Source organism: Schistocerca gregaria, chromosome 2 (assembly GCF_023897955.1).
Source record: "Schistocerca gregaria isolate iqSchGreg1 chromosome 2, iqSchGreg1.2, whole genome shotgun sequence".
Classification (NCBI taxonomy): Eukaryota; Metazoa; Arthropoda; class Insecta; order Orthoptera; family Acrididae; genus Schistocerca; species Schistocerca gregaria.
The window spans coordinates 242,944,303-242,968,613 of NC_064921.1; the positions used below are offsets into that span (position 1 = coordinate 242,944,303).

The 24,311-nt window shown below is 39.1% G+C and overlaps 1 protein-coding gene across 2 annotated transcripts in view; it reads left to right on the forward strand.

Annotated features, from left to right (window-relative positions):
* LOC126336770 (NFX1-type zinc finger-containing protein 1-like) overlaps window positions 1-24,311 on the forward strand; it is a 448,808-nt gene that overhangs the window by 372,738 nt on the left and 51,759 nt on the right. For both annotated transcript variants that reach the window (XM_050000781.1, XM_050000782.1), the window contains one exon: window positions 10,867-11,084. In XM_050000781.1, the coding sequence (XP_049856738.1) occupies window positions 10,867-11,084 (218 nt within the window). The remainder of the gene's footprint in view (window positions 1-10,866; window positions 11,085-24,311) is intronic.

Here is a 24,311-nt window from a genome sequence, read left to right on the forward strand (position 1 = left end):
CCCTGCACTGTGGTAAAGGTTCCAACCACTTATTCTGTTCTTCCTGCCTTTCCAACACTTTCGGATTGGTCTTCTGTAACCTCTTCCAGACTTCCCATATTGCCCATGCAAATTTCCTCATTGTGTCCCCTTTAGATCCCGATTTCAGACATACAATATCAAACGGTGATGGCATCTTTCTTCCATAGACCACCTCGAATGGTGAAATTCCGTCCCCCGAATGTATTTAGGTGTTATAACTCAATACCACATATGGAAGATCAATGTCCCAGTTATCATGGTTTCCATTCACATAATAACTTGGCATTTTTGAAATTGTCCTATGTACTCATTCCATTTTCCCATTCACCTGCGGATGAAATGGACTGATCTGTAATTTTTTAATTCTCAATAAGTGACACAACTGTGTCGTTAATTCGGACATGAATTTCATTCATTGATCCATAAGCATGGTATCAGGTACCCCGAACTTCAATAACCAGTTATTGACTAAAGCTTGTGCTACTGTACTTGCCTGTTGGTATGGTATTGTGACCACAGCTAGAAACCATGAAAAGTGATCAATTATAGTTAAAACATAATGATTCCCTGCCGGTGTTTTGTTGTATGGCCCGCAGATATCTAGCCCTATAAACTTGAGAAAGGTTTCGAAGCCTCTGGTAACAGTTGCAATGGAATTCTTCTTCATGTCACGTCTACTCGCTGCGCACACAGTACAAAATTTGCTACATATTGTTCCACATGCCTTCTTTGAGTGGGCCACAAAATCGTTCTGCCACTCATCTTTCTGTTGCTCAGTGACCCCCGTGCCCTGAAAGCACATGTTCAAGGATCTGCTTTAAGACTTCCTCTCTCAAACTCTTTCGTACCACTAGCCGTGGTCAACACGTGGTAACTCTACACAACAAATTTCCTTCCACAATGAAATGTGGTTGAGTTCTGAAACCCTGGCACTCCTCATCCTCTGCTTGTACCCTTTGTCATTCCGCGACGCTCTTACCCATTACTTCTAATACATCTAACTTGCAATTTAATGCATCTGCAATCCTGTGTTTCTTCCCTGGCTTATGAATTACATCAAAGTCAAACTCACTTAATTTTAGAGCCCACCATGTTAACTGACTAGAAGGCTCCTTGAGTCCCAGTAACGCTCTCAATGTTGAATGTTCTTTCACGACCTTAAACTTCCTACTATAAAGGCAATGATGAAAATACGTTACTCCATATACTACAGCCAACATCTCCTTTTCCATTGTGGAATAATTCCACTCTGCCCTATTTAACTGCCCGGAAGCATATGCCACTGGATGCTGCTGTCTCTTTACCATTTGCCCCAGAACACATCCTACGGTGCTATTTGAAACTTCACATGATAAGATGAAGTCTTCTTCAAAATTCAGAAGCACCAACACCGGACCAGAAACGACCAGAAACAAATCTCATTTTTAATTCATCGAAAGCTTGCTCCATCTATTGAAATTTAACCCCTTTCTTTAAAAGCTTTGTTAATGGCTCAGCCATTTTAGCAAAATCCATTACAAATTTATGATAATATGAACATAACCCAATATATGATTGTAGTTACTTGGTTGTACGTGGTGCCGGAAAATTTTGAACTGCCTCTGTTAACCGAGGATCAGTTTGAACCTCTTGTTCACTGGTTACATGACCTAAATATTTTACCTTCATCTGCGCAAAATTGCATTTTTCTAAACCTAATGTTAACCGACCGCAATCTTCTAAGGACTTCTCTTAAACGCAATACATGTTCCAGTATATTCTTTGAAAATACTATGATGTCATCTAGGTAAACAATACATGTCTTTGGTTTCAATCCCCTTAAAATCCCATCTAATAATCACTGAAAAGTGGCTGGTGCATTCTTCAACCTGAACGGCATACGTATATATAGATAATGTCCCCCAGGAATAGTAAAAGCTGTCTTTGCCCTATCCTCTGGCACTACTTCCAACTGGTGGTATCCACTCCTTAAATCCATTGTCGTAAAATACTTACATTGTCCCAGGTTATCCAATGTGTCCATGATATTCGGAATCAGATATGCGTCCGAAATGGTTTTTGCATTCAGAAACCTACATTCACAACAGAGCCTATATTCCCTTGTACCATCTACCGACTTCTTAGGTAAAAGAACGATGTTGCTTGAATATGGGCTATCACGCTGTGCACTATGATTCCATCCTGTAGTAGTTGTTCTGTAAACTCCTCTATTAGCGGTTGCATATGACGTGTTATCCTATATGGTTTCCTAAATATTGGTGTATTTTCCTCCACTGGTACGTGATGCTTCGTAATCGATATTGCCAGTAACCTACCCTCCGTTCCGAATAAATCTCTAAACGTCGATAACAATTCCTCCAACGTGACCCTGTCATCTCCCTGTAAATGTAATTTTCCCCTCAATTGCACTACGTCAACGTTTTGCTTAGAGCCCGCCTCTAAATCCTCCCTATCAAGGTCATCTTCATCAAAATAAAAAAAAAAAAAAAAAAAAACCAATGTGGCCAATAACAACCCTTTCAACAATCTAAAATCCACTCTGCCGAAGTTATCTATTATCTATACTTACAGGAAACCTATAAACTTCTTCCACATAACTTGTGTGAGCTAAACTCCTCCACACAAAACAGTGGTTATTATCCAACTCCTTATTACTTGAGAGTGGCTTCACCATGTACAACGTCTCCTTTGGTAAGGCCATATTTATTGAATCACAGACTACCTTCCCTATACCTGCCAGTATGTTAGCCTGCCAATTGGCCTTTAATGAATCCGTTTGCAGTTTAGCTACCGTCACCTTCGTGTTAAATGTGCCTTGCGACATTCATCCATTTGCAACCATTTCCCCCATGCAAAACATTGTTCCACTGAGTTCCACTGTTTGTTTTCAAAGATCTATCTTCACGCAATGTTTGTCAAGGAAATCCATCCTGAGAATCACCGAATACCCCTCACCCACACATGGTAACACCTGTACCTGCTCACTAAACTTAGTTCCAGCGATCACAAATTGAAGTACCGTTGTACCAATGACTCCACTTTATTATCCCCCACCCCACGTAACCTATAACGTGGTGGCTCAAGCCTTCACCTGCTAACCAGGTCTAGACTAATAAGACACATGTGCCCCCGTATCAACCAGAAACCTCTGTTCCCTTCCGTTCACAAAGCCTAATAAGCAGCGTTATGTCTGTGCAGCTACAAGCACATTACCTAATTTCACTGGGACCGCCCTCCGATATGTTGAAGCAGTTGCGTTCTTGTTTAACAGCTGCTGTTGCCAAGGTTCCCCCCTTACTTTTACCCCTGCAGTTCACTGCCCGGTGACCTATTTTCCCCACATGAGTAACACCGCAACTGACACTGACACGGCCTCCTAATATGCCCTACCTGGCCACAACCAACAACCCCAACACTTAATTTCCGCTGCCGGAAACTTAATGCTGCACCCTTTCCTTCGTCGCATAATCTACCTCCTTTAAGTATGTGGCAATCCTTAGAGCCACCACAAGATCACAGGGATTCTCCATTCTCACCTGACGTGACATCTCCCGCAATACTCCCCACAAAAATACATCTAACGCCCTGTCCTCAGCCTCCTGTAACAGCACTCTATTCGTCTCCCCATTTGGTGACAGTTCAAACGTTTGTGCATTCAGCTTTCAAAACCTGTCTGATAATACCTCCACAGTCTCATTTCTCCTCATAACTAATGCACTTAATTTTTCCTGAGAAAACTTGGTACTATTCTGTTTTTGGTACCTGTGGCATAACCCAGCCACAAGCTCTGTAAACATCCCCACATTGTTCAACATTTTGTGGGGCAGTACGTACGAGTTGGCATCTCCTATCAAGCGTAACTTCTCAACATTACAACATCCGACCACTCATTGGCCTTTGACATTGTGATAATACTGCCACATCCTCCGTTGTTTACCTGAAAAGGGGTTAATCATTGCCGCGATTGCCAGGTCAAATGGTCTATGTCGCTCCCCAACCTGCAATTTACTGTCACCTGATGTCCCTTCCCCAACTTGTGATGCCTCAAATCTTCCTGCTAATTATTCATATTTTCTTTGTCCTTTATCCTTGCCTCCAACAATACCCGAATTCGCTCAGTTAGAGCGGCTACAGCTTCCGCTGTAGTCACTGACACAGCCTCCACCACTTGCCGTGTTTCCACCATTCTTGTTTATAGCTCTGCTGTTAGTATTAATTCCATTCTGCTACTCCTAAAACTTAGTTGTTACAGCGGATCATCGCCCATCTACATTCTGAACAATTGTGCACCAAATGTCCAAACCTGATACAAATAAAACAACTCTTCGGCACCTACTTTGTACACAGTAATTCGTGACCTGACAGGTTACAAAAATTACATCACTTAGGTGCTGTGTCGTCATTTCCAGCCTTACAAAAGACACCTTCAAAAAGTCTATCCTAATTGACACTGAACCCCTGAAAACACAAAATAATGACACATAAAGAGTCAATCAAACATCACTCACCCATCCCACTCGTGCTTGTGCACAGACAACACCACTGTAGCAGACAGTTGATGGTCAAACCCGGGACTCCAGTTGGCAGAACTGAAGCTGGGGCCCACCGTGCTGTTTCTCGTCAGGAGACCAAGCAAGTTCAATAGCATCAAGAGGCAGTACAGAGTGATACAGTGGTATTCTGAAGTACTCCTTTATTCAGCTAGTTTACAGAAGCGTAATGTCGGTGCACCGTTCGTGCGCTGTTCCGTGCGTCCCGCCATCTCAGCTCTCCAGGACTCCCGACACACGGTCACAACACGCCGAGGCGTAGCAACTGGAGCCGCTCTTCTGCCCGCGATTCCGGAGGCTTTATAGTCCGTGGTCCCCGCCGCCCTCCACCCCATTTGGTCTGCTCTGTCAGACCATGGGACAAAGGTGGTTACACTGGTCACCCATGGCCCTTGGCCGCTGCAGCTCGCAGGACAGGACCGGACTCAAACCTGCGCCGTTCTGGACACCATGCTGTAACTTGTCACTAGTGGTGCTCACCGGATGGCAACACCCACCGCTGTCCCTAACACTGTTTCATCGCTGCTGCACCTCCTGCAGTGTACACCTCACCGTACCCTGGTACGCCAGGTGGGAAGTGAACGTGGCTCGTCCTGGACCCGCTGTCACTGCCCGTTTTCAGGCAGACCGTGCAATCTCCAAGTACCCAGCTGCCGTTCTGTCCTGCCCCAGTGTTGTGTCCCTGGAGGCAGAATACAGTCCAAATAAGTACATAGAAACTTGTGCATAAACACCTGGTGCCACATAGCTCCACAAATCTACCAATGAACTGTAAAAGTTTTTCCCCTAATATAGTCTCCCTGTACACTAGTCCACTTGGTCAAGCTATGTCCCAATACCTTGATACCACTTCAAAAACTATCTAGGCCTGCAAAACACCCATCAACTTCAGCTGTCTGCTCTGTTTCAAGAGAATCTCCATCCACTGAGGAAAATTTTGAGTTTGAGCAAGAGATGGAAAGTAGTGAAGCAAATCAGGTGAATAAGGCAGTTATGGCAACAATTTATATCTTAGTTCCTGTATTTTTGCCTTGGCAGGGACACATGTGTGTGAGTGCATATTGTCTTGGTTGAAGATGACTTTCTTCCTTGCCAGACCTGGCCTTTTTTCATGTATCTTTTGCTGTAGTTGGTCCAGGTGTTCAGCATAGTACTGTACCATAGTTGTTTCATGAGCAGAAGATAATCTTGCCAGCAGAATCCCTTTGACATCCCAGAAATCCGACGCCACGACCTTTCTGGCCAACTGTATTGCCTTTGCTGTCTTTGGTGGTGATGAATCAGCATGTTTCCATTGCTTTGACAGTTGTTTTGTCTCTTGTCTCTGGGGTACAGTAGTGCACCCAACATTCATCTGTGGTCTCATACAGGTGCAAAAAGTCTTTGATTGCTCTGAAAATGAAACGTTTGGCCATTTCCATTGTGGTACCTTTCTCACCCTGTCATGGTACCTATCTAGCAGATAGTTTTGTCATACCCATTTCCACTGTTCCACTTTGATGTGCTCCTGGTACCTATCTAGCAGATAATTTTGTCATACCCAGTTCCACTGTGATGTGCTCTTTCCGATGATGTCCCTATAGCTTGAGCAATTTCTCTCACTTTCAGCCGGTGAACCTCTATGATCACTTTATCCACTTCTTCAATAGTGTCTGGATAAGTGCACATCTTGGTGTTTCACTACATGGATCATTATGCAAGCTGTCCCGAGCAAATTAAAGCTCATCTGGTCACTTGGCAACAGTTGATTTTTGAAGGTGCAGGGTCCTCCGCATGTTCTGATAATCACTTGTTTCTGTACTTTTCATTATGAAGTACGTAATCACTGCTGATATACCAGGTGTTTTTTTCTCATCTTCACAAATCACTACATGGGAATAACAACAGAGGAACATCTGCATCCCAGATCTTTCCCCAGAACACTGACACATTACGTGTTTACTCATAAATAATGACATATTGCTATGCTGGAACCTTGTTGCGCTAGCACTGACATTGGGGGTGATTTTACGAACTCCTCAAACAGCCCTCGTAATAATTGTAATTAGAAATTACGTCTGAGATATCACCATAAACACTTAGTCCTATAAATTTATCAGTTCACATGGCTGCAGATGAATGACAGTGAAAATGTCTGTTGGTAGGAGAAACATTGTCTGCGACCATTTGTGTGTGTGTGTGTGTGTGTGTGTGTGTGTGTGTGTGTGTGTGTGTGTGTGCGTGCGCGCGCGCGCATTCTATTTCAATGACTGTTCAATATTCCAAAGGGGAATTCATGTGTGTTGAGAGAGAATGATGCTGAGAACTAAACAGTGATATTTACCAAAGATTCAATTGCTGTGGCTGGATTATTGTTATTATTATTATTATTATTATTATTATTCCCCCACAGAGTTTTTACCACTGCTCCCTATTACCAATGAGAAGGAAGTCAATAAACTGATGATTAAAAAAAATTTGTCTCATGAATAAATGACTAGAATTATGAACATTGTTATTGTTTATCTCTGTTTTTGCTTGTTCTGCAGTTTTTACCACACTATTGATAATCATGTTTTAAAGAACACAACAAAATTAGACTATATATTACATTTATTAGCAATAAGATATGTATGGGCATCCTTGTTTCCTTAACTTTGTTGTGCAAAGAGAATAATAAAATATCAATTAATATTCCTAACTAGAATGAATCAACTAATCAACAAAGATACATAACATTTTTTTTCATTATAAATCTGCTGCATTATTTTTTTGGAACCCCTATATATGATTCCCCCCCATGAACCATGGACCTTGCCGTTGGTGGGGAGGCTTGCATGCCTCAGAGATACATACCACAACAGAGGGGTATCTGTTGAGAAGCCAGACAAACATGTTGTTCCTGAAGAGGGGCAGCAGCCTTTTCAGTAGTTGCAGGGGGAACAGTCTGGATGATTGACTGATCTGGCCTTGTAACACTAACCAAAACAGCCTTGCTGTGCTGGTACAGCAACCGGCTGAAAGCAAGGGGAAACTACAGCCGTAACTTTTCCCGAGGGCATGCAGCTTTACTGTATGGTTAAATGATGATGGTGTCCTCTTGGGTAAAATATTCCAGCGGTAAAGTAGTCCCCCATTTGGATCTCCGGGCGGGGACTACTCTAAGAGGACGTCATTACCAGGAAAAAGAAACTGGCATTCTACGGATCAGAGCATGGAATGTCAGATCCCTTAATCGGGTAAGTAGGTTAGAAAATTTAAAAAGGGAAATGGATAGGTTAAAGATAGATATAGTGGGAATTAGTGAAGTTTGGTGGCAGGAGGAACAAGACTTTTGGTCAGGTGAATACAGGGTTATAAATACAAAATCAAATAGGGGTAATGCAGGAGTAGGTTTAATCATGAATAAAAAAATAGGATTGCGGGTAAGCTACTACAAACAGCATAGTGAACGCATTATTGTGGCCAAGATAGACACGAAGCCCATGCCTACTACAGTAGTAGTACAAGTTTATATGCCAACTAGCTCTGCAGATGATGAAATTTATGAAATGTATGATGAGATAAAAGAAATTATTCAGGTAGTGAAAGAAGACAAAAGTTTTAGTCATGGGTGACTGGAATTATAGAGTATGGAAAGAGAGAGAAGGAAACATAGTAGGTGAATATGGATTGTGGGTAATAAATGAAAGAGGAAGCCATCTAGTAGAATTTTGCACAGAGCATAACTTAATCATAGCTAACACTTTGTTCAAGAATCATAAAAGAAGGCTGTATACATGGAAGAAGCCTGGAGATACTGAAAGGTATCAGATAGATTATACTGTATAATGGTAAGACAGAGATTTAGGAACCAGGTTTTAAATTTTAAGACATTTCCAGGGGCAGACGTGGACTCTGACCACAATCTATTGGTTATGAACTGTAGATTAAAACTGAAGAAACTGCAAAAAGGTGGGAATTTAAGGGGATGGGACCTGGATAAACTGACTAAACCAGAGGTTGTCCAGAGTTTCAAGGAGAGCATAAGGGAACAATTGACAGGAATGGGGGAATGAAATATAATAGAAGAAGAATGGGTAGCTTTGAGGGGTGAAGTAGTGAAGGCAGCAGAGGATCAAGTATGTAAAAAGACGAGGGCTAGTAGAAATCCTTGGGTAACAGAAGAAATATTGAATTTAGTTGATGAAAGGAGAAAATATAAAAATGCAGTAAATGAAGCAGACAAAAAGGAATACAGTTGTCTTAAAAATGATATCGACAGGAAGAGCAAAATGACTAAGCAGGGATGGCTAGAGGACAAATGTAAGGATGTAGAGCCTTATATCACTAGGGGTAAGATAGATACTGCCTACAGGAAAATTAAAGAGACCTTTGGAGAAAAGAGAGCCACTTGTATGAATATCAAGAGCTCAGATAGAAACCCAGTTCTAACCAAAGAAGGGAAAGCAGAAAGGTGGAAGGAGTAAATAGAGGGTCTAAACAAGGGCAATATACTTGAGGACAATATTATGGAAATGGAAGAGGATGTAGATGAAGATGAATGGGAGATATGAAGTGTATGACAGAGCACTGAAAGACCTGAGTCAAAACAAGGTCCCGGGAGTAGACAACATTCCATTGGAACTACTGACGGCCTTGGGAGAGCCAGTCCTGACCAAACTCTACCATCTGGTGAGCAAAATATATGAGACAGGCGAAATGCCCTCAGACTTCAAGAAGAATATAATAATTCCAATCCCAAAGCAAGCAGGTGTTGACAGATGTGAAAATTACAGAACTGTCTGTTTAATAAGTCACAGCTGCAAAATACTAACACGAATTCTATACAGACAAATGGAAAAACTGGTAGAAGCCGATCTTAGGGAACATCAGTTTGGATTCCGTAGAAATGTTGGAACATGTGAGGCAATACTGACCTTACACCTTATCTTAGAAGAAAGATTGAGGAAAGGCAAACCTACGTTTCTAGCATTTGTAGACTTAGAGAAAGCTTTTGACAATGTTGACTGGAATACTCTTTCAAATTCTCAAGGTGGCAGGGATAAAATACAGGGAGTGAAAGGCTATTTACAATTTGTACAGAAAGCAGATGGCAGTTATAAGAGTCGAGGGGTATGAAAGGGAAGCAGTGGTTGGGAAGGGAGTGAGACGCTATTTACAATTTGTACAGAAAGCAGATGGCAGTTATAAGAGTCGAGGGGTATGAAAGGGAAGCAGTGGTTGGGAAGGGAGTGAGACAGGGCTGTAGCCTATCCCCAATGTTATTCAAACTGTATATTGAGCAAGCAGTAAAGGAAACAAAAGAAAAATTCGGAGTAGGTATTAAAATCCATGGAGAAGTAACAAAAACTTTGAGGTTTGCCGATGACATTGTAATTCTGTCAGAGACAGCAGAGGACTTGGAAAAGCAGTTGAACGGAATGGACAGTGTCTTGAAAGTAGGATATAAGATGAACATCAACAAAAGCAAAATGAGGATAATGGAATGTAGTCGAATTAAGTCGGGTGATGCTGAGGGAATTAGATTAAGAAATGAGACACTTAAAGTAGTAAAGGAGTTTTGCATTTTGGAGAGCAAAATAACTGACGGTCGAAGTAGAGAGGATATGAAATGTAGACTGGCACAATGACAAGAAAAGCGTTTCTGAAGAAGAGAAATTTGTTAACATCGAGTATAGGTTTATGTGTCAGGAAGTCGTTTCTGAAAGTATTTGTATGGAGTGTAGCCATGTATGGGAGTGAAACATGGACAATAAATAGTTTGGACAAGAAGAGAATAGAAGTTTTCGAAATGTGGTGCTACAGAAGAATGCTGAAGATTAGATGGGTAGATCATATAACTAATGAGGAGGTATTGAATAGAATTGGGGAGAAGAGGAGTTTGTGGCACAACTTGACAAGAAGGGACCGCTTGGTAGGACATGTTCTGAGGCATCAAGGGATCACCAATTTAGCATTGTAGTGCGGCGTGGAGGGTAAAAATCGTAGAGGGAGACCAAGAGATGAATACACTAAGCAGATTCAGAAGGATGTAGGTTGCAGTAAGTACTGGGAGATGAAGCAGCTTGCACAGGATAGAGTAGCATGGAGAGCTGCGTCAAACTAGTCTCAGCACTGAAGACCACAACAACAACATATATGATTAGTTGGCAATGGTGGCCCTCATAAACATTGATTGGTGTAGTGACGCTACGAATTATGTTCATGTGTACTAGATTTGTATCACAGTGTGCTGCAGTTATTTAATAATACATTATTGTCAAGGAAGTAATATGCTCTTGATTATTTTAAAATTATGTCTATTATGTTTCAGAAGCCCTGTGCATGGCATTGTAAACATTTACAATGTACAAAACGTTGCTATGAGCTCTGTGATCGTGATCCATGTTATGAGCCTTGTGAAAAAAAGCGTGGGTGTGGCCATGATTGTGTTGGCTTCTGTGGTGAACCGTGTCCTCCTTTATGTAGAATTTGTGATCAAGACGAATTAATGGCAATTTCCTTTGGCTCTGAAAATCAAGAGAGTGCCAGGTATGTTTCTCAATATTTATTTTTAAATTTGATGTTCTGTAGCAGCATTTAAGTATTGCTTCTTCTTTGGATATTTATAATTTATTTTTATTTTTATGATAGTAAATGGCAGTACCTTGAACAACCAGGTCTCCAAATATGATGTACTTATTGTTGTAAGACTATTATGAAAAGGGGAGTGGCTAGTCGCCATATAATGGAGATGCTGAGTCGCAGATAGGAACAGCAAAAAGACTGTTCCAAAAAAACTTTCGGCCCATAAGGCCTTCATCAAAAATACACACACACACACACACACACACACACACACACACACACACACACACACACACAGACTGCAGTCTAAAGCAACTGTGGGTACAGTTGCCATCTTCTGCCCCTTTATTATAGTCTGAAAGAAAAATTCCAGTTGTTTTTTCCTGACATTTTAAGAGTAACTGTACGAAAATGCTTTAATGGTAACTGCAATCATATAATGAACAGTTCTGTTGAAAGTGGACCTTAGAGAAGCAGCTCAAATTATATAATTAATGAAAATAAAGTAAATCAATACACATGTGAAAATTCGAAGACAAAATTCACTGGTCTAAGTGGCACTTCCATAAATGATAGAGGATAGATATATAAAGGTAACTTTTTTGTCTAGACTCTGCTAGTATTGATGAAAAATTTGCTGTATTTGCTAAGAATCATGATTGTTTAATCATCTCCGCCATTTGCTTCACTTGGTCGTACTCAGCCCAACAAGCCAACTTCCTAGATGTTGACCTCCACCTCAAAGACCTTCGTCCATATCAAACCTACTAACCACCAGCATTACCTCCACTTCAATAGCCGCCACCCATTCCATACCAAGAAAGCCCTTCCGTACAGCCTAGACACCCATAGTCATTGCATCTGCAGTGACGAGCAGTCTGTCTCGGAATATACCGAGGGTCTCAATGAAGCATTCACTGTCGCTAATTATCCTCCCAACCTTGTACAAAACAAATCTCTTGTGCCTTATCTTTCCAGTCTCTCGCCACCTCCCGAAGTCCCACCGTCTGGCCACTGAGGAGCATTGCCCTCCTAACTGGAGCAACTGAATTACATTTTCTGTCAGGGTTTCGATTACCTCTCGCCGTGCCCTAAAATGAAAACTGTCCTACAGTTGTTTTCCGCCATGCACCAAACCTACACAATATACTCATTCACTGTTACACAACCCCTGCTCCCAATCCCTTACCTCATGGCTCATACCCTTGTAATAGACGTAGATTCAAGACCTGTCCCATACATCCTTCCTCCACCACCCACTTCAGTCCAGCCACTAACATCACCAATCCCATCAAAGGCAGGGCTACCTGTGAAACCAGTCATGTGATTTACAAGCAAAGCTACAACCACTGTGCTTCATTCTATGTAGGCATGACAACCAACTAGCTGTCTGTACTGTCTGCTGTCACCACGATATTATCCCTCCCCAGCCTCCTCCTTACCGCCCAACCAGTCGCCACTCCCATCAGTATAGTTTAGTTCAGTTATGTCATGTTCAATAGATCATTTTCATGATTATTTTATCGATATGATGTGGAACAAGGCAGATTACAAGATATATATATACACACAAATGAATACTTTTAATATTAATATTACTGATATTTTTGGTCCTACACATTCAGAGGTACAATTTTTTTCCCAAGTTTTGAAACAGAAACTCATCCATGGAATAGAAGGAACTGTCCAAAAGAAATTATTTTAAACTAGATTTAAAATTTGATCTGCTACCTGCTGGGCAAATGATGAAAGATTTTTGTCACGGAATAATGTGCTCCTTTTTGAGCAACCTACAGCTTGAATAACGGATAGTAAACGTCATTTTTCCCTCTAGTGTTGTACATATGAACATCACTGTTCTCCGCGAATTGAGATGGATTATTTATAACAAATTTCATTAGAGAAAATATGTACTCTGATGGTGCAGTTAAAATACCTAACTTCTTGAATAGGTGTGTACATGACATCCTTGGGTGAACACCACTAATTATTCCCACTGCCCTGTTTTGTGCAATCAATACTTTATGTCTAAGTGGTGAGTTACCCAGAAAACGATTCCATAAGTCATTATTGAGTGGAAATACGCAAAGTACGTTAGGAGGCTGATCTGTTTATTAACAAGACTAGCGATTATACGAAGAGCGAAAGAAGATGAATTTAATTGTTTGAGAAGCTCAGTAATGTGCTTCTTCCAGTTCAAGTTGTCATCAATGTAAACACCCAAAAGTTTGGAGAAATTTACTATGTTAACTGTGCCCTGTTCATATGCTAAATCAATTATTGGTACAACTCTATTCGGTGTACAGAACTGGATATAGTGAGTTTTTTCAAAATTAAGGGAGAGTTCATTTTCTGAGAACCACATAATAATTCTTTGGAAGACATCCTTAACCATATCTTCAGCTGCTTTTTATGGAATGGGATTTATTACAACACTCATGCCATCTGCAAAAAGTACTAGCTCTGCTTGCTGAACATTTAGTGAGAGGTCACTCACACAAACAAGGAACAGCAGAGGACCCAAAATTGAACCCTGTGGGACTCCCTTTGTGATAACTCCCCATTCATTGGAATTTACCACCCTCTCAACATTATTTGTGTTAGTCAACAAAACTTTCTGCTTTTTGTTTGTTAAGTATGATTCAAACCAACTGTGTCTATAGGGCCTTCAGTTCCATAAAACCTGAGTTTTTCTAAGAGTGTAACATGATCCACACAGTCAAATGCTCTGGAAAGGTCACAAAAAATACCAACTGGTGATAATTTGTTATTTAGGGTTTATACTATTTGATGTGTAAATGTGTAGAGAGCATTCTCAGTTGAGTAATCCTTCCGGAATCCAAACTATGACATGCTGAGTAAATTATTTTCACTGTGAGACTACTCTTGAATACACAACTTTTTGAAATATTTTAGAAAAAGAAGTCAGCAATGAGACTGATCTATAATTATTGAACTCACTTTTGTCTCCTTCCTTATAAAGAGGTTTGACAGTTGCGTATTTCAATCTTTCTAGAAAAATTCCCTGTGACAGCAAAACATTATGTATATCACTAAGGACTCCACTTATTAAATTAGAACAACACCTCAAAATTCTGTTAGAGACTCCATCAACACCACGAGCCCTTGTTTTTCAATATATTTATAATTCCCGTAATTTCAATGGGGGATGTTTGTGCTGTTATTTTTAACATAATTTTTTGCTTCTTCAACTGAACCCTTTAATCCTATTTTTGATGCTATATTCAGGAAGTGATTGTTAAAAGTACTTGCGACTTGTGAATAAATCTACATTAAAGTCACCACAAACCACTAACTGATTCCTTTTGTCTGACAGGTAGCTCAATAATGCTTCTAGATTTTTCATGAATAGCTGAAAGTTATCTTGAGGGGATCTGTAGAAGTATATTGCAGTAGCAACTCACAAGCACATGCTTCAAGGATCTGATCTACACAAAAACTATTTGTTTGGGAGCTCTGGTACTGCTGTTCGCAGTGTGGTTTCAGTTGCCTGAGACTGAAGTCGTGTGTGTGAGAGTTGCATTTGCATGTGTAACTAAGTTTAGCTCTGATGAACAGCACACATTCATATACATATAGAGAGGTTACTACTGTAAATTTGAATATGTTTAATGATGAAATACAAAGTTTACTACAATAATTTAAACTACTTCCTCTTTTTTAATTGTTTTACACACAACTCTTTTTTTTCTTTTCTTTCTTTTACTTTTTTGTTCAAATTTATATATGTAATGAATGGTATACTCATCTTTAGAACTATCACTTCTATGTCATGTTTATTACAAAATATTATATGAAGCAATGAGAACATTTTCTTTTGGTACCATGTATTCTTCTTGTATGACTATGACTGTTTAGATGATAGTGTTTAGGTAGCTGATCATGAAATATCCTCAGGAAAATCATAGCATTTTCACATGCATATTTCAAATGAAAAGTCACTTCATTATTATCTTTAAATGATGTAAATAAACGATTTTCAATTACAGTAGTTGAGTAGAGGCTGGTTCTACATGTTTAAGTCATATAGTACATCTATGTTATTCAGTAAATAGCATGCTACATAAGCTAAGGCCTGGTGATGATGTATGGACTCATGCACATCATCCGAGCAAGAATTAGGATTTAGCTGAATCATAGCAGTGTCATTGCAGTCATTCAGATCACTTTTGTTCAAAAGTTCATTAATACCATCGTTTCCCAGAATGTAAAACAAATTGTTCAGTGGCTTGTAATCATCACATTTTCTCAGGTTGGTATTAGTATTACCATGTTGCTTCATACAACAAAAGAAATTCTCTAGAGCATCTTGATTGAAGGGGTTCAAATTTAAGTACTTAAACCCTACTTCTTTTAAGTTCTTCCACAAGAAAATAAAATACTTAAATGTCAACTGCCAACCTTTTATATAACTAAACAAATTAGTCATGTTTCTACTTGTTTTCAAATCTGTCATTTGTCAGCTGCCTATTTCCTTCAGTAGGCTGTACCACACTTCTATATGTGGTGAATTTTCTGACAATATTTTCCCATCACTTGCATATTGCTCATTACTATTGAACGAATCAAAGAGATTGTCTGTTTTTACTACAAACTCAGCTGTGTGTAGCCTCAGATGGTAATATCTGTGTAGAAATATATGTTCGATTGATGCTGCAACTGTATACATCATTTGTTCAGCAGCAACTTTGACCTTCATTTTGACATAGGAATCAGAAAAGTTAAAGTGTTTTGCTTTTAGTTTGGATAGAATTTCAAATCTCTTCTGATCCAAAGTGGAATATGTGAAAGGCCAGTATATTTTGTTTACTTCACACCGTTCTGTAAGAGCCTTCTGGTTTGTTGCATTACAAATGACTTTGAATCCAATATGCGAAGTTCACTTATTATGTGTACGATGAGTGCTGTCCAATGGCTACAGTAAAAAGTGGTTGCAATAAAGTAATATGCAAGAAATGCCGTTCAGCTTATACTATGTATTATTAGCAGCTTCAGCTGACCATACTAAATTACCCAAGTCCTGATTGCCATATATTAGCTGTTTGTGTACCTCATAATGCATTTCATCATCCAGAGACATTTCATCAAAAAGTAGAACACAGTACTTGGCATTTTCATGCATATTAATTACTTCCACTGTTAATATATTTGTCAAAGATCGATTAAGTCCTGTATCAAATGGTATGTGGGAAAGCACTGACTGAAGGGGTCGGACTTTGGAAGAGAGAAGTATGTAGCCAAGTATCTATACAATTGGGAATTACACTTGTAAATAGATAAAGCAAATACCTTATCTTGTCTAGAATATCACATTGCTGCAAATATTATAATAAGGAAAGTTGCTACTCACCATATAGCGGAGATGCTGAGTTGCAGATAGGCACAACAAAAAGACTGTCACAATTAAAACTTTCGGCCATTAAGGTTTCAGTTGCCTGAGACTGCAATCGTGTGTGTGTGTGTGTGTGTGTGTGTGTGTGTGTGTGTGTGTGTGTGTGTGTGTGTGCACGCGCGAGTGAGCGCGCTGTGCATGTGTATTTGTGTCCATTGTTGACGAAGGTCTTAATGGTCGAAAGCTTTAATTGTGAGAGTCTTTTTGTTCTGCCTATCTACGACTCAGCATATCTGCTATATGGTGAGTAGCAACTTTCCTTCTCATAATACTATTACATTTTATCCTGGATTTTCCATTGTTTGACATTGCTGCAGATGGTTTATTCTCATACCTTAGTTATCTATTAATAAATGTTTTTGTCACATCATTTAACACTTCTTCAATTAATTGAAATTTCCAGTCATCGTATAGTTCTCTCAGACTTTTCGACTGGTTGCCCTCATTCCGTAGCTTTTATAATAATTATTATTATTTACCTACTCTGGCAAGTTTATTTTAATGCAATTTATACATTTTTTTTTCTTTTCTTGTAGTTAAATCACACTTTGAACCGCACACCCTTACTACTTTCACCTCCATAAATAGGTGTGCACAAAAATCTGTTCTCATCATCATCTGTCACTGAGAAAGGAATCTGGTTGGTTCCTCCAATATTTTATAGTTTGCATTGCAACCTGTATCATGTGCACACTTATTTTTTCATTTGATATGGTGAAAACAGTGTCTCTACTACTAGTGCTGCTGCCAGCACCAGCACAATCACCACAACCTGTGTAACACAAATAGAGGGAATCCTGGTATAACACCAATTCCATATGCCTTAGATATATATATATAATCACTCTTTGGTGCAACTGGGGATTTGTAGAAAAGTTTGTTCTGAAGTTCTGGGGTTAAAAAATAACCACTTTTGCATCCAGGAAATTGACATGCACACTTCTATCTCAATCTGGAATTTTTTTCTTTCTTTATGATCTCTCTCTAAATATTCTGAAAGAAAATAAGTCAGACTCAGATCACATGGATGACAAATTAATTCCACATATAGTTTGCTTTATTAAACTTTAACAAGCAACTGAATTTTTGTTTAAGTGATGTAACTCTTCTGCTCTGGTTGCTATTACCAAAAGTAACATTGCTTTTAGACTCAGAAAAGAATATTTCTCCTCTGTGCTACAGATTATGCAACTCCATACAGTGTGAGCATACATCATCTGAATTTAATATTGCTATAAATTGTTCCAAAACAGATTTGAATTGCAACTGCATTGAATAGAACTACTGATACAGTGAAGTTTATAACACTGCTGACTGTACCATTTAAGCATGCTTTGAGATCCCCACAGGAGGTCATATGTAACAGTGATTTCGCACTGAAGAAGGTGGATTCCTTGCACATTGAAGTGAGTCAATTGTATGAATGCATGGTGTCTGTTCTTTTGAACACATCTGAAAGAGCAGACACCACACCTTCATATAATTGATTTGCGTTGATGGGCAATGAATCCACCACATTCAGTGCAGATGCACCAATTACATTCAGCCCCCCGGCAGCAATCTCACAGTAGAGAGCATGGTGGACCCTGATGTGAACAGGGATGGTGCTAGATTGGAATGTGGGTCAACATTTGTGATAAGCACTGTGTCCCAATGGCACAGTGGTCAACGCAACTATTAAGCAGGAGATTCTGGGTTCAAATCCCAGTTCAGCAACATTTTCATTCATCACTGCTGATGGCGCGCACAGTCGATATGCAGCTGATATCAGTAGTTCCTCCGTTTCCTTTCCTTTGTCCCCTCTCCTCCATCAATTTACATAATTACTGATTTGGTATGTAAGCCAGTAAAAAACACTTTTTAACTAGAATGAAAATTATATACTGTGCAGAAAGCTCAATATAACTTATGGGGATGTAGCTGACTGATGTCATCAGCAGCTGCCAGTATTTCAACAGGTGACATCTCTGTACTTTTCAAGGCAAAACTGCAGCACGTAAGTGCTGTGCAAGTGATTTTTACTGTTGGGGGGGGGGGGGGGGGGAGTACAAAAATACTTGACATTACAATTACAGATCTTGTGGGCAACACATACAACACTCAGTAAATTCCATTTCAGCTGCTACAGTACAGTGTAAAGCCAAATAGATTATCTCCCTTACAAATGGTAAAAATGAAACAGTACTAATGTAAATGTGTTCACATGTTGTTAATAGGTACAATAAACTGTACCAGAAATCAATGCACTAGAATAGTCCTTCCATTCCAATGAAAATTTCAAAGCGGATAATACACCAGTCTCATCCATCATTGAATGTACTAGTTAATCCTGTATAAATAGCATTTACTAAATACAGTAGCATTAACAACTGTAGGATTAATTTCATGCTAAACCATATAATCCCATGTACAAATGTGCACATTGTGATCTTACCCTCCCACACATCAGCATTAAATTTTCCAGTCTCTTCATTTGTTTCAAAAGTTTCGAGAGGCATTTTCTCATTATTGGCTGCAGTCATGACTAAGTGTAGGTTTGTGAGGCTGAAATTTCTTTAACTTTGTGGGTTCCCGTTGACATAATAATTTTTGAAGATTTGCCTGTCTTATTCTTGAATTTTATTTTTTGTCACATTCTTACAGTATCACACGATCTTTACAATTTCCACTTCTATAACACCACAAAACAAGTCTGTTTCCATCAAAGGCATGCCCACTACCACTTACATTCTGTGGTACCAACAATATTCCAAAGAGTTTACAAAGCAAAAGAGTTTACTAACTTGCTTGATAAAAGAAGAATCTTCACCAAATTATATCATTATTTTGTAAATGAATTCAGAAGTAAATTTAATAATTAGCATTAGATTGTGCAATTAATAATATGAATTTTAAGTATGCCAGATATTTTGTAATTTCAAATGTTTCTAAAAGAAGAGTAATTTTAGCTGTACATATCGACTGTGACAAATTAATTTCTTTTTATATATTTTAGCCTGAAATATAATACATCGTATGCAAAATCATATGTAATTCTTTTAGGGAAACAGCTGAGATAATTTTAACCTGTACAGAATTCAAAAGTACTTTTTGGTATTGGCTATTTCTATATGTATAAAAAAGGTAATGTTTTAGGAGGGTGTCCCATTACAACTTATACGTAAAATATTTTTGCTACATAATAGTAAATTGCACAATAACTAGTTTAAGGCCAACGGCCTCACTGATATGGTAACACCAAAGTTAAGCACTGTCATGCTTGGCTAGCACTTGGATGGGTCACTGTCTGGGTCTGACAAGCACTGTTGGCAAGCAGCCCTCAAGGGCAGAGAAGCTACTTGATTGAGAAGTAGTAGCTCCAGTGATGATGGCCGCAAGAGCAGTGTGCTGACAAAATGCCCCTCCATGTCTGTAGCCAAAGATGCCTGTCAGCTGAGAATGACACTGTGGTAGGATGGTATCGCTGGACCTTCCAAGGCGTGTTTGGACGAAGAGTAAGATTAGTCAGCATAAACAGTGGCAGAAGCTACGTCATAATCAAAGGAGAATTACATATTCATGCCATGACAAGATTAACAAAATTGAATGCAGATTATGTCAAAAGCTGCTGACATAGAATTTTCCATTAAATACAAGAAAGTACAAAAAGTAGATGTGAACAAAAACAACATCAAATACAAATCATATAATTACAACACAGTTAAATCACACAATACACACAGGTATTCATAAGCAGGAACAAATCCATAAGCAGGAACAAATCGACACACATTCGCACCCAATGATGAAACCAGATAGATAGATAAAAAAATTGACTCACCAAGCAGTGGCAGAGAAAACACACAAAAGTTAATGGAACTTTCAAGCTTTCAGAGTCAGTATCTCCTCCTCTTAGGTGCGTTGAAGGAAAGTAGAAGGGGTGAAGGAAAGTGACGGGTGATGTTTAAGAAATGAGAAGAATTATGGAAAAGATGGCCAGAATTCCAGTTCATAGAAAATGCACCAGATGAGCTGAGAAGGAAAGACATTGTTGAGGACTGCACAAGATGAGATTTGTAAACTTGAGAGCTTAGAGTTGAAGATCTTGTTCTCAGCCTCTTATCTAAGGCACTCTCACCTCCCCAATTTTTTTTATTATCCAGGGTTTCACTTTCAGCTCTAAATCTGTATCTAATCATGCTGTTTTGGTGAAGGACTAATTTTCTTTCATGTGCAATGTTAACTGGAAATATCACTTTGTACCCCAATCGTAAAACCGTTCAAACAGCAAACATGCCATTGCATCCCTCCTTGAACAGTTCCTACAACGATCCCAACTTGATCCAACATTGCTACCTCAAAATCACCCTTCACAAGCCTTCCAAGGATTCCTAACATTCAATGTTGCTTCACAACTCTTTCCCATATCCCTATAACTTGACGCTAACCTGTCTCTGCAGAACTCCTAACTCTTTATTGCCTAAAAAGTGATGACTCCATCATTATTCCCCTGCCAGACAAGGAATCTAGCAGTGTGGTACTTGATAAACAGGAGTACGTAAGCGAGGAGATACGTCAGCTGTCTAAAACCTGTGTGTACAGCATCTACTATCAAGATCCTGTTGCTGTGATACAAACTGACCTACAGTTCCTCCTTTAAACCTCAGGTTCCTCACAAGGACTAACACCTCAATCAACAGAACTTCTTATCCCATCAAAACTGCACTCTCCCACCTTTTTATCTTCTTCCTAAGATCCACGACCTCAATCACTCTAGCCATCCTGTAGCCGCTGGCTTCATAGCATCTGCTGAACATAGATCTTCCTAAGTTGATCAACACCTGCAACCAATTTGATCAACACCTGCACCTATAATGCAAAGACTCCCCTCCTATTAAAGACCCCAACCATTTCCTAAGTGTCTGGCCCATTCCTCCCCATGACACACCTTGCTTGTCACCATTGATGCCATCTCCCTCTACAGCAACATTGCCCATGTACATTTGTGTGCAACTGAACATCACCTCAACCAGCACCTCCCCCCACCCACCCCCCCCCCCCCCCCCCACACCCATCCCCCACCCCCACCCCCAGATTAATGACCTGTGTCATGCTGTCATGCATTTGGAGTGTAGACATCAAGTAAATAGAGAGGTCCACAGTATCCAGTTCAGTGTATGTGGTATCTGTTCTATGTGCACCAATGTTTGGATGTCTCCATTTTTTGCATTGTGGCTTGAAGATGATGCTGATGAAGCATCAAAACTCATTAACTAAATAGTAAATTATTTTAGTAATAATTACATCGCTTGGTATCCTTTATCTACTAATTGTTGATGAGCCACACTACGTATTGCTCTCAGGCTTACAAATGTCGTTGAATGCAGTCCCCAACAATCAGTCTTTCTGTCTCGTCCCATTTGGTAAGTCTCCATAATTCTTCAGAGTTCTTAAATTTTGGCAGTCTTTCTCTTTCATCCCTCTTCTTTCCCAGTCATCCCTTCCACCAGGAGGAGGAGCCACTGACTCCGAAAACATGCACATTTCATTAACTGTTATGTGTTTTGTCGTGATCCCGCTTGGTGAGTAGACTTTTTTGGCTATCCAGTTATATTATATTTTTAAAAACTGACTTTCAGTAAAAAATAAATATAGAATCATTTACACCACCAAATATCACAGACGCGAGCAAAGATCTAGCAAAATACGAGCAACATACTTACATAGCAGTTTAAACGATACAGTACACAAGAAGTTGTAATCAGGTACACTATGATATAAAACCTGCTTCTATTTGATTCCTTTACTTTTACTGTGAAATCTTGCTTCTTCCCAAATTCCATGGTTGCAGGTCAGTGGGACTAACCCTATAGTTTTTGGTGATACAAGTTTGTGAGTATCAAAATATGTGACATGAATGGCTGTATCTTTTGATTGCGTTCACTCAGAAGTTTAAATTTTTTATGCCACAAAAGAACCATAAAATTGAACAACAAATTTGAAGTGAAAGTGTTGAAATTGCATGATTTTGAGTTACTTATGTTTTTTTTAGTATAAAATGATACATAATTTTCATAAATGTTTAGCTCTAGCTTTTTTTAAAAAAAATTAATCTACATTTTTGTATAAATAACTCACTAACTAAATATACATTCATGTTCCAAGATTCAGCATAACAAATTTTAAGTTAATAATTACTTGAATTATGTTATGTGTTATGCAGGCCATTCTGGAAGTACAAAAGTAAAATATTAAGAAAAAATGCAGATAATATTACATCAATGAAAATACTTCATAAGTATACTTTGTACCAGAACTATGTAAAGCACAAAAGAAAATGTATAAATGAACTGGTCACAAACGTATGTAAAGGGATACAAATGTTAAACGCCCATATGTACTGTATATACCATTACATATTTTGTTCGAAGATAAATTCAGAAGATGACCGTTTTTGCTTGCCTTGAATTTTATACACATACTCAATAACATCCCTAATGACAGTCCAGTAGTAAACTGCTCAAATAGTAGGCTCCACTTTCCAGCATATGTGTTCAAAAATGTGACAATACCTCATTGAAATTGCTTCCCATATTCATCACTTACTGCACCATAATCTTTGGGGAAGAAATCAATATGACTATGTAAGAAATGCATTTTCAGTGACACGTTCAAACCAAGTTTTTCATAAGATGACAACATGTTATCTCCAATCTCTTTGTAATTTATTGCTCGTTTGTTCCCTAAGAACTGTAAACAGACTGTCTTAAAACATTCCCATGAATACTTCTCATCACCTTGTATGATTCCATCAAAAGTATGGTCTCCAAAAAGCTCTCGAATCTGTGGGCCTACAAAGATGCCCTCCTTTACTTTGGCATCACTTAAGTAAGGGAATTTTTGCCTCAAGTACTTAAACACACCACCATATTTGTTCATTCCCTTAACAAAGTTTTCATGAGACCCAATTTGATATGCAAGGGTGGGAGCAGAATCTTTTTAGGGTCTACTGGAGGTTCACTCTTAACGTTCTTTATACCTGGTTGAAGAGATTTTCTGGAGGGCCATTCATGTTTACTGCAATGAGTTGCATGAGCTCAGCTATCCCATTCACAGAGGAAGCAGCAATATTTAGTATACTCTAACAGCATATCTTTTAGCAGTGCAACCACTTTCAAGTCCACAAATTTGCCATTGAGAGTGATTATACTTGATGGCTTATAGTAAAATTTTCATGTTTTGGTATGACTCTTTCATGTGCACACTATGCCCAACTGGAATAGAAGGAAGCTCGTTGCCATTATGTAAATCCACTGCTTTTAAGCTCAACTTTGACGAATCAATAGTGTCTATTTATTTATTTATTTATTAAATAAATAAATAGACACTCATTAGGGTTGTAATTAATTATGAGAGCCTTCATTAGACCATTTATGTCTACACATGCCAGGAGACTATCTTCCATGTTAAAAAAAGAAGTGAATTGTTGCTCTGTTCTGCAGTAGAATTAAACATTTATATTGCTTTCCAGAAAACTGCGCTGCTGCAATCTTGATGCTAAAATCTCAGCCTTAGCTTCAGAGAGCTCCAAATCTCTAATGAGATCACTTAACTCATTTTGAGACAATTTTTGTGGATCATCTGATGGTGATATATTTGGAAGAAACTCTGGATCTTGTGATGTACATGGTTCAGGACATGCAGAATCCCCATCAGAAGTAATCTCATACTCTGTCGGTGGTTTAGGTATTGGCAATCCTTCCCCATGTAGAACTGGACATATGGTGGATGGAATGTTA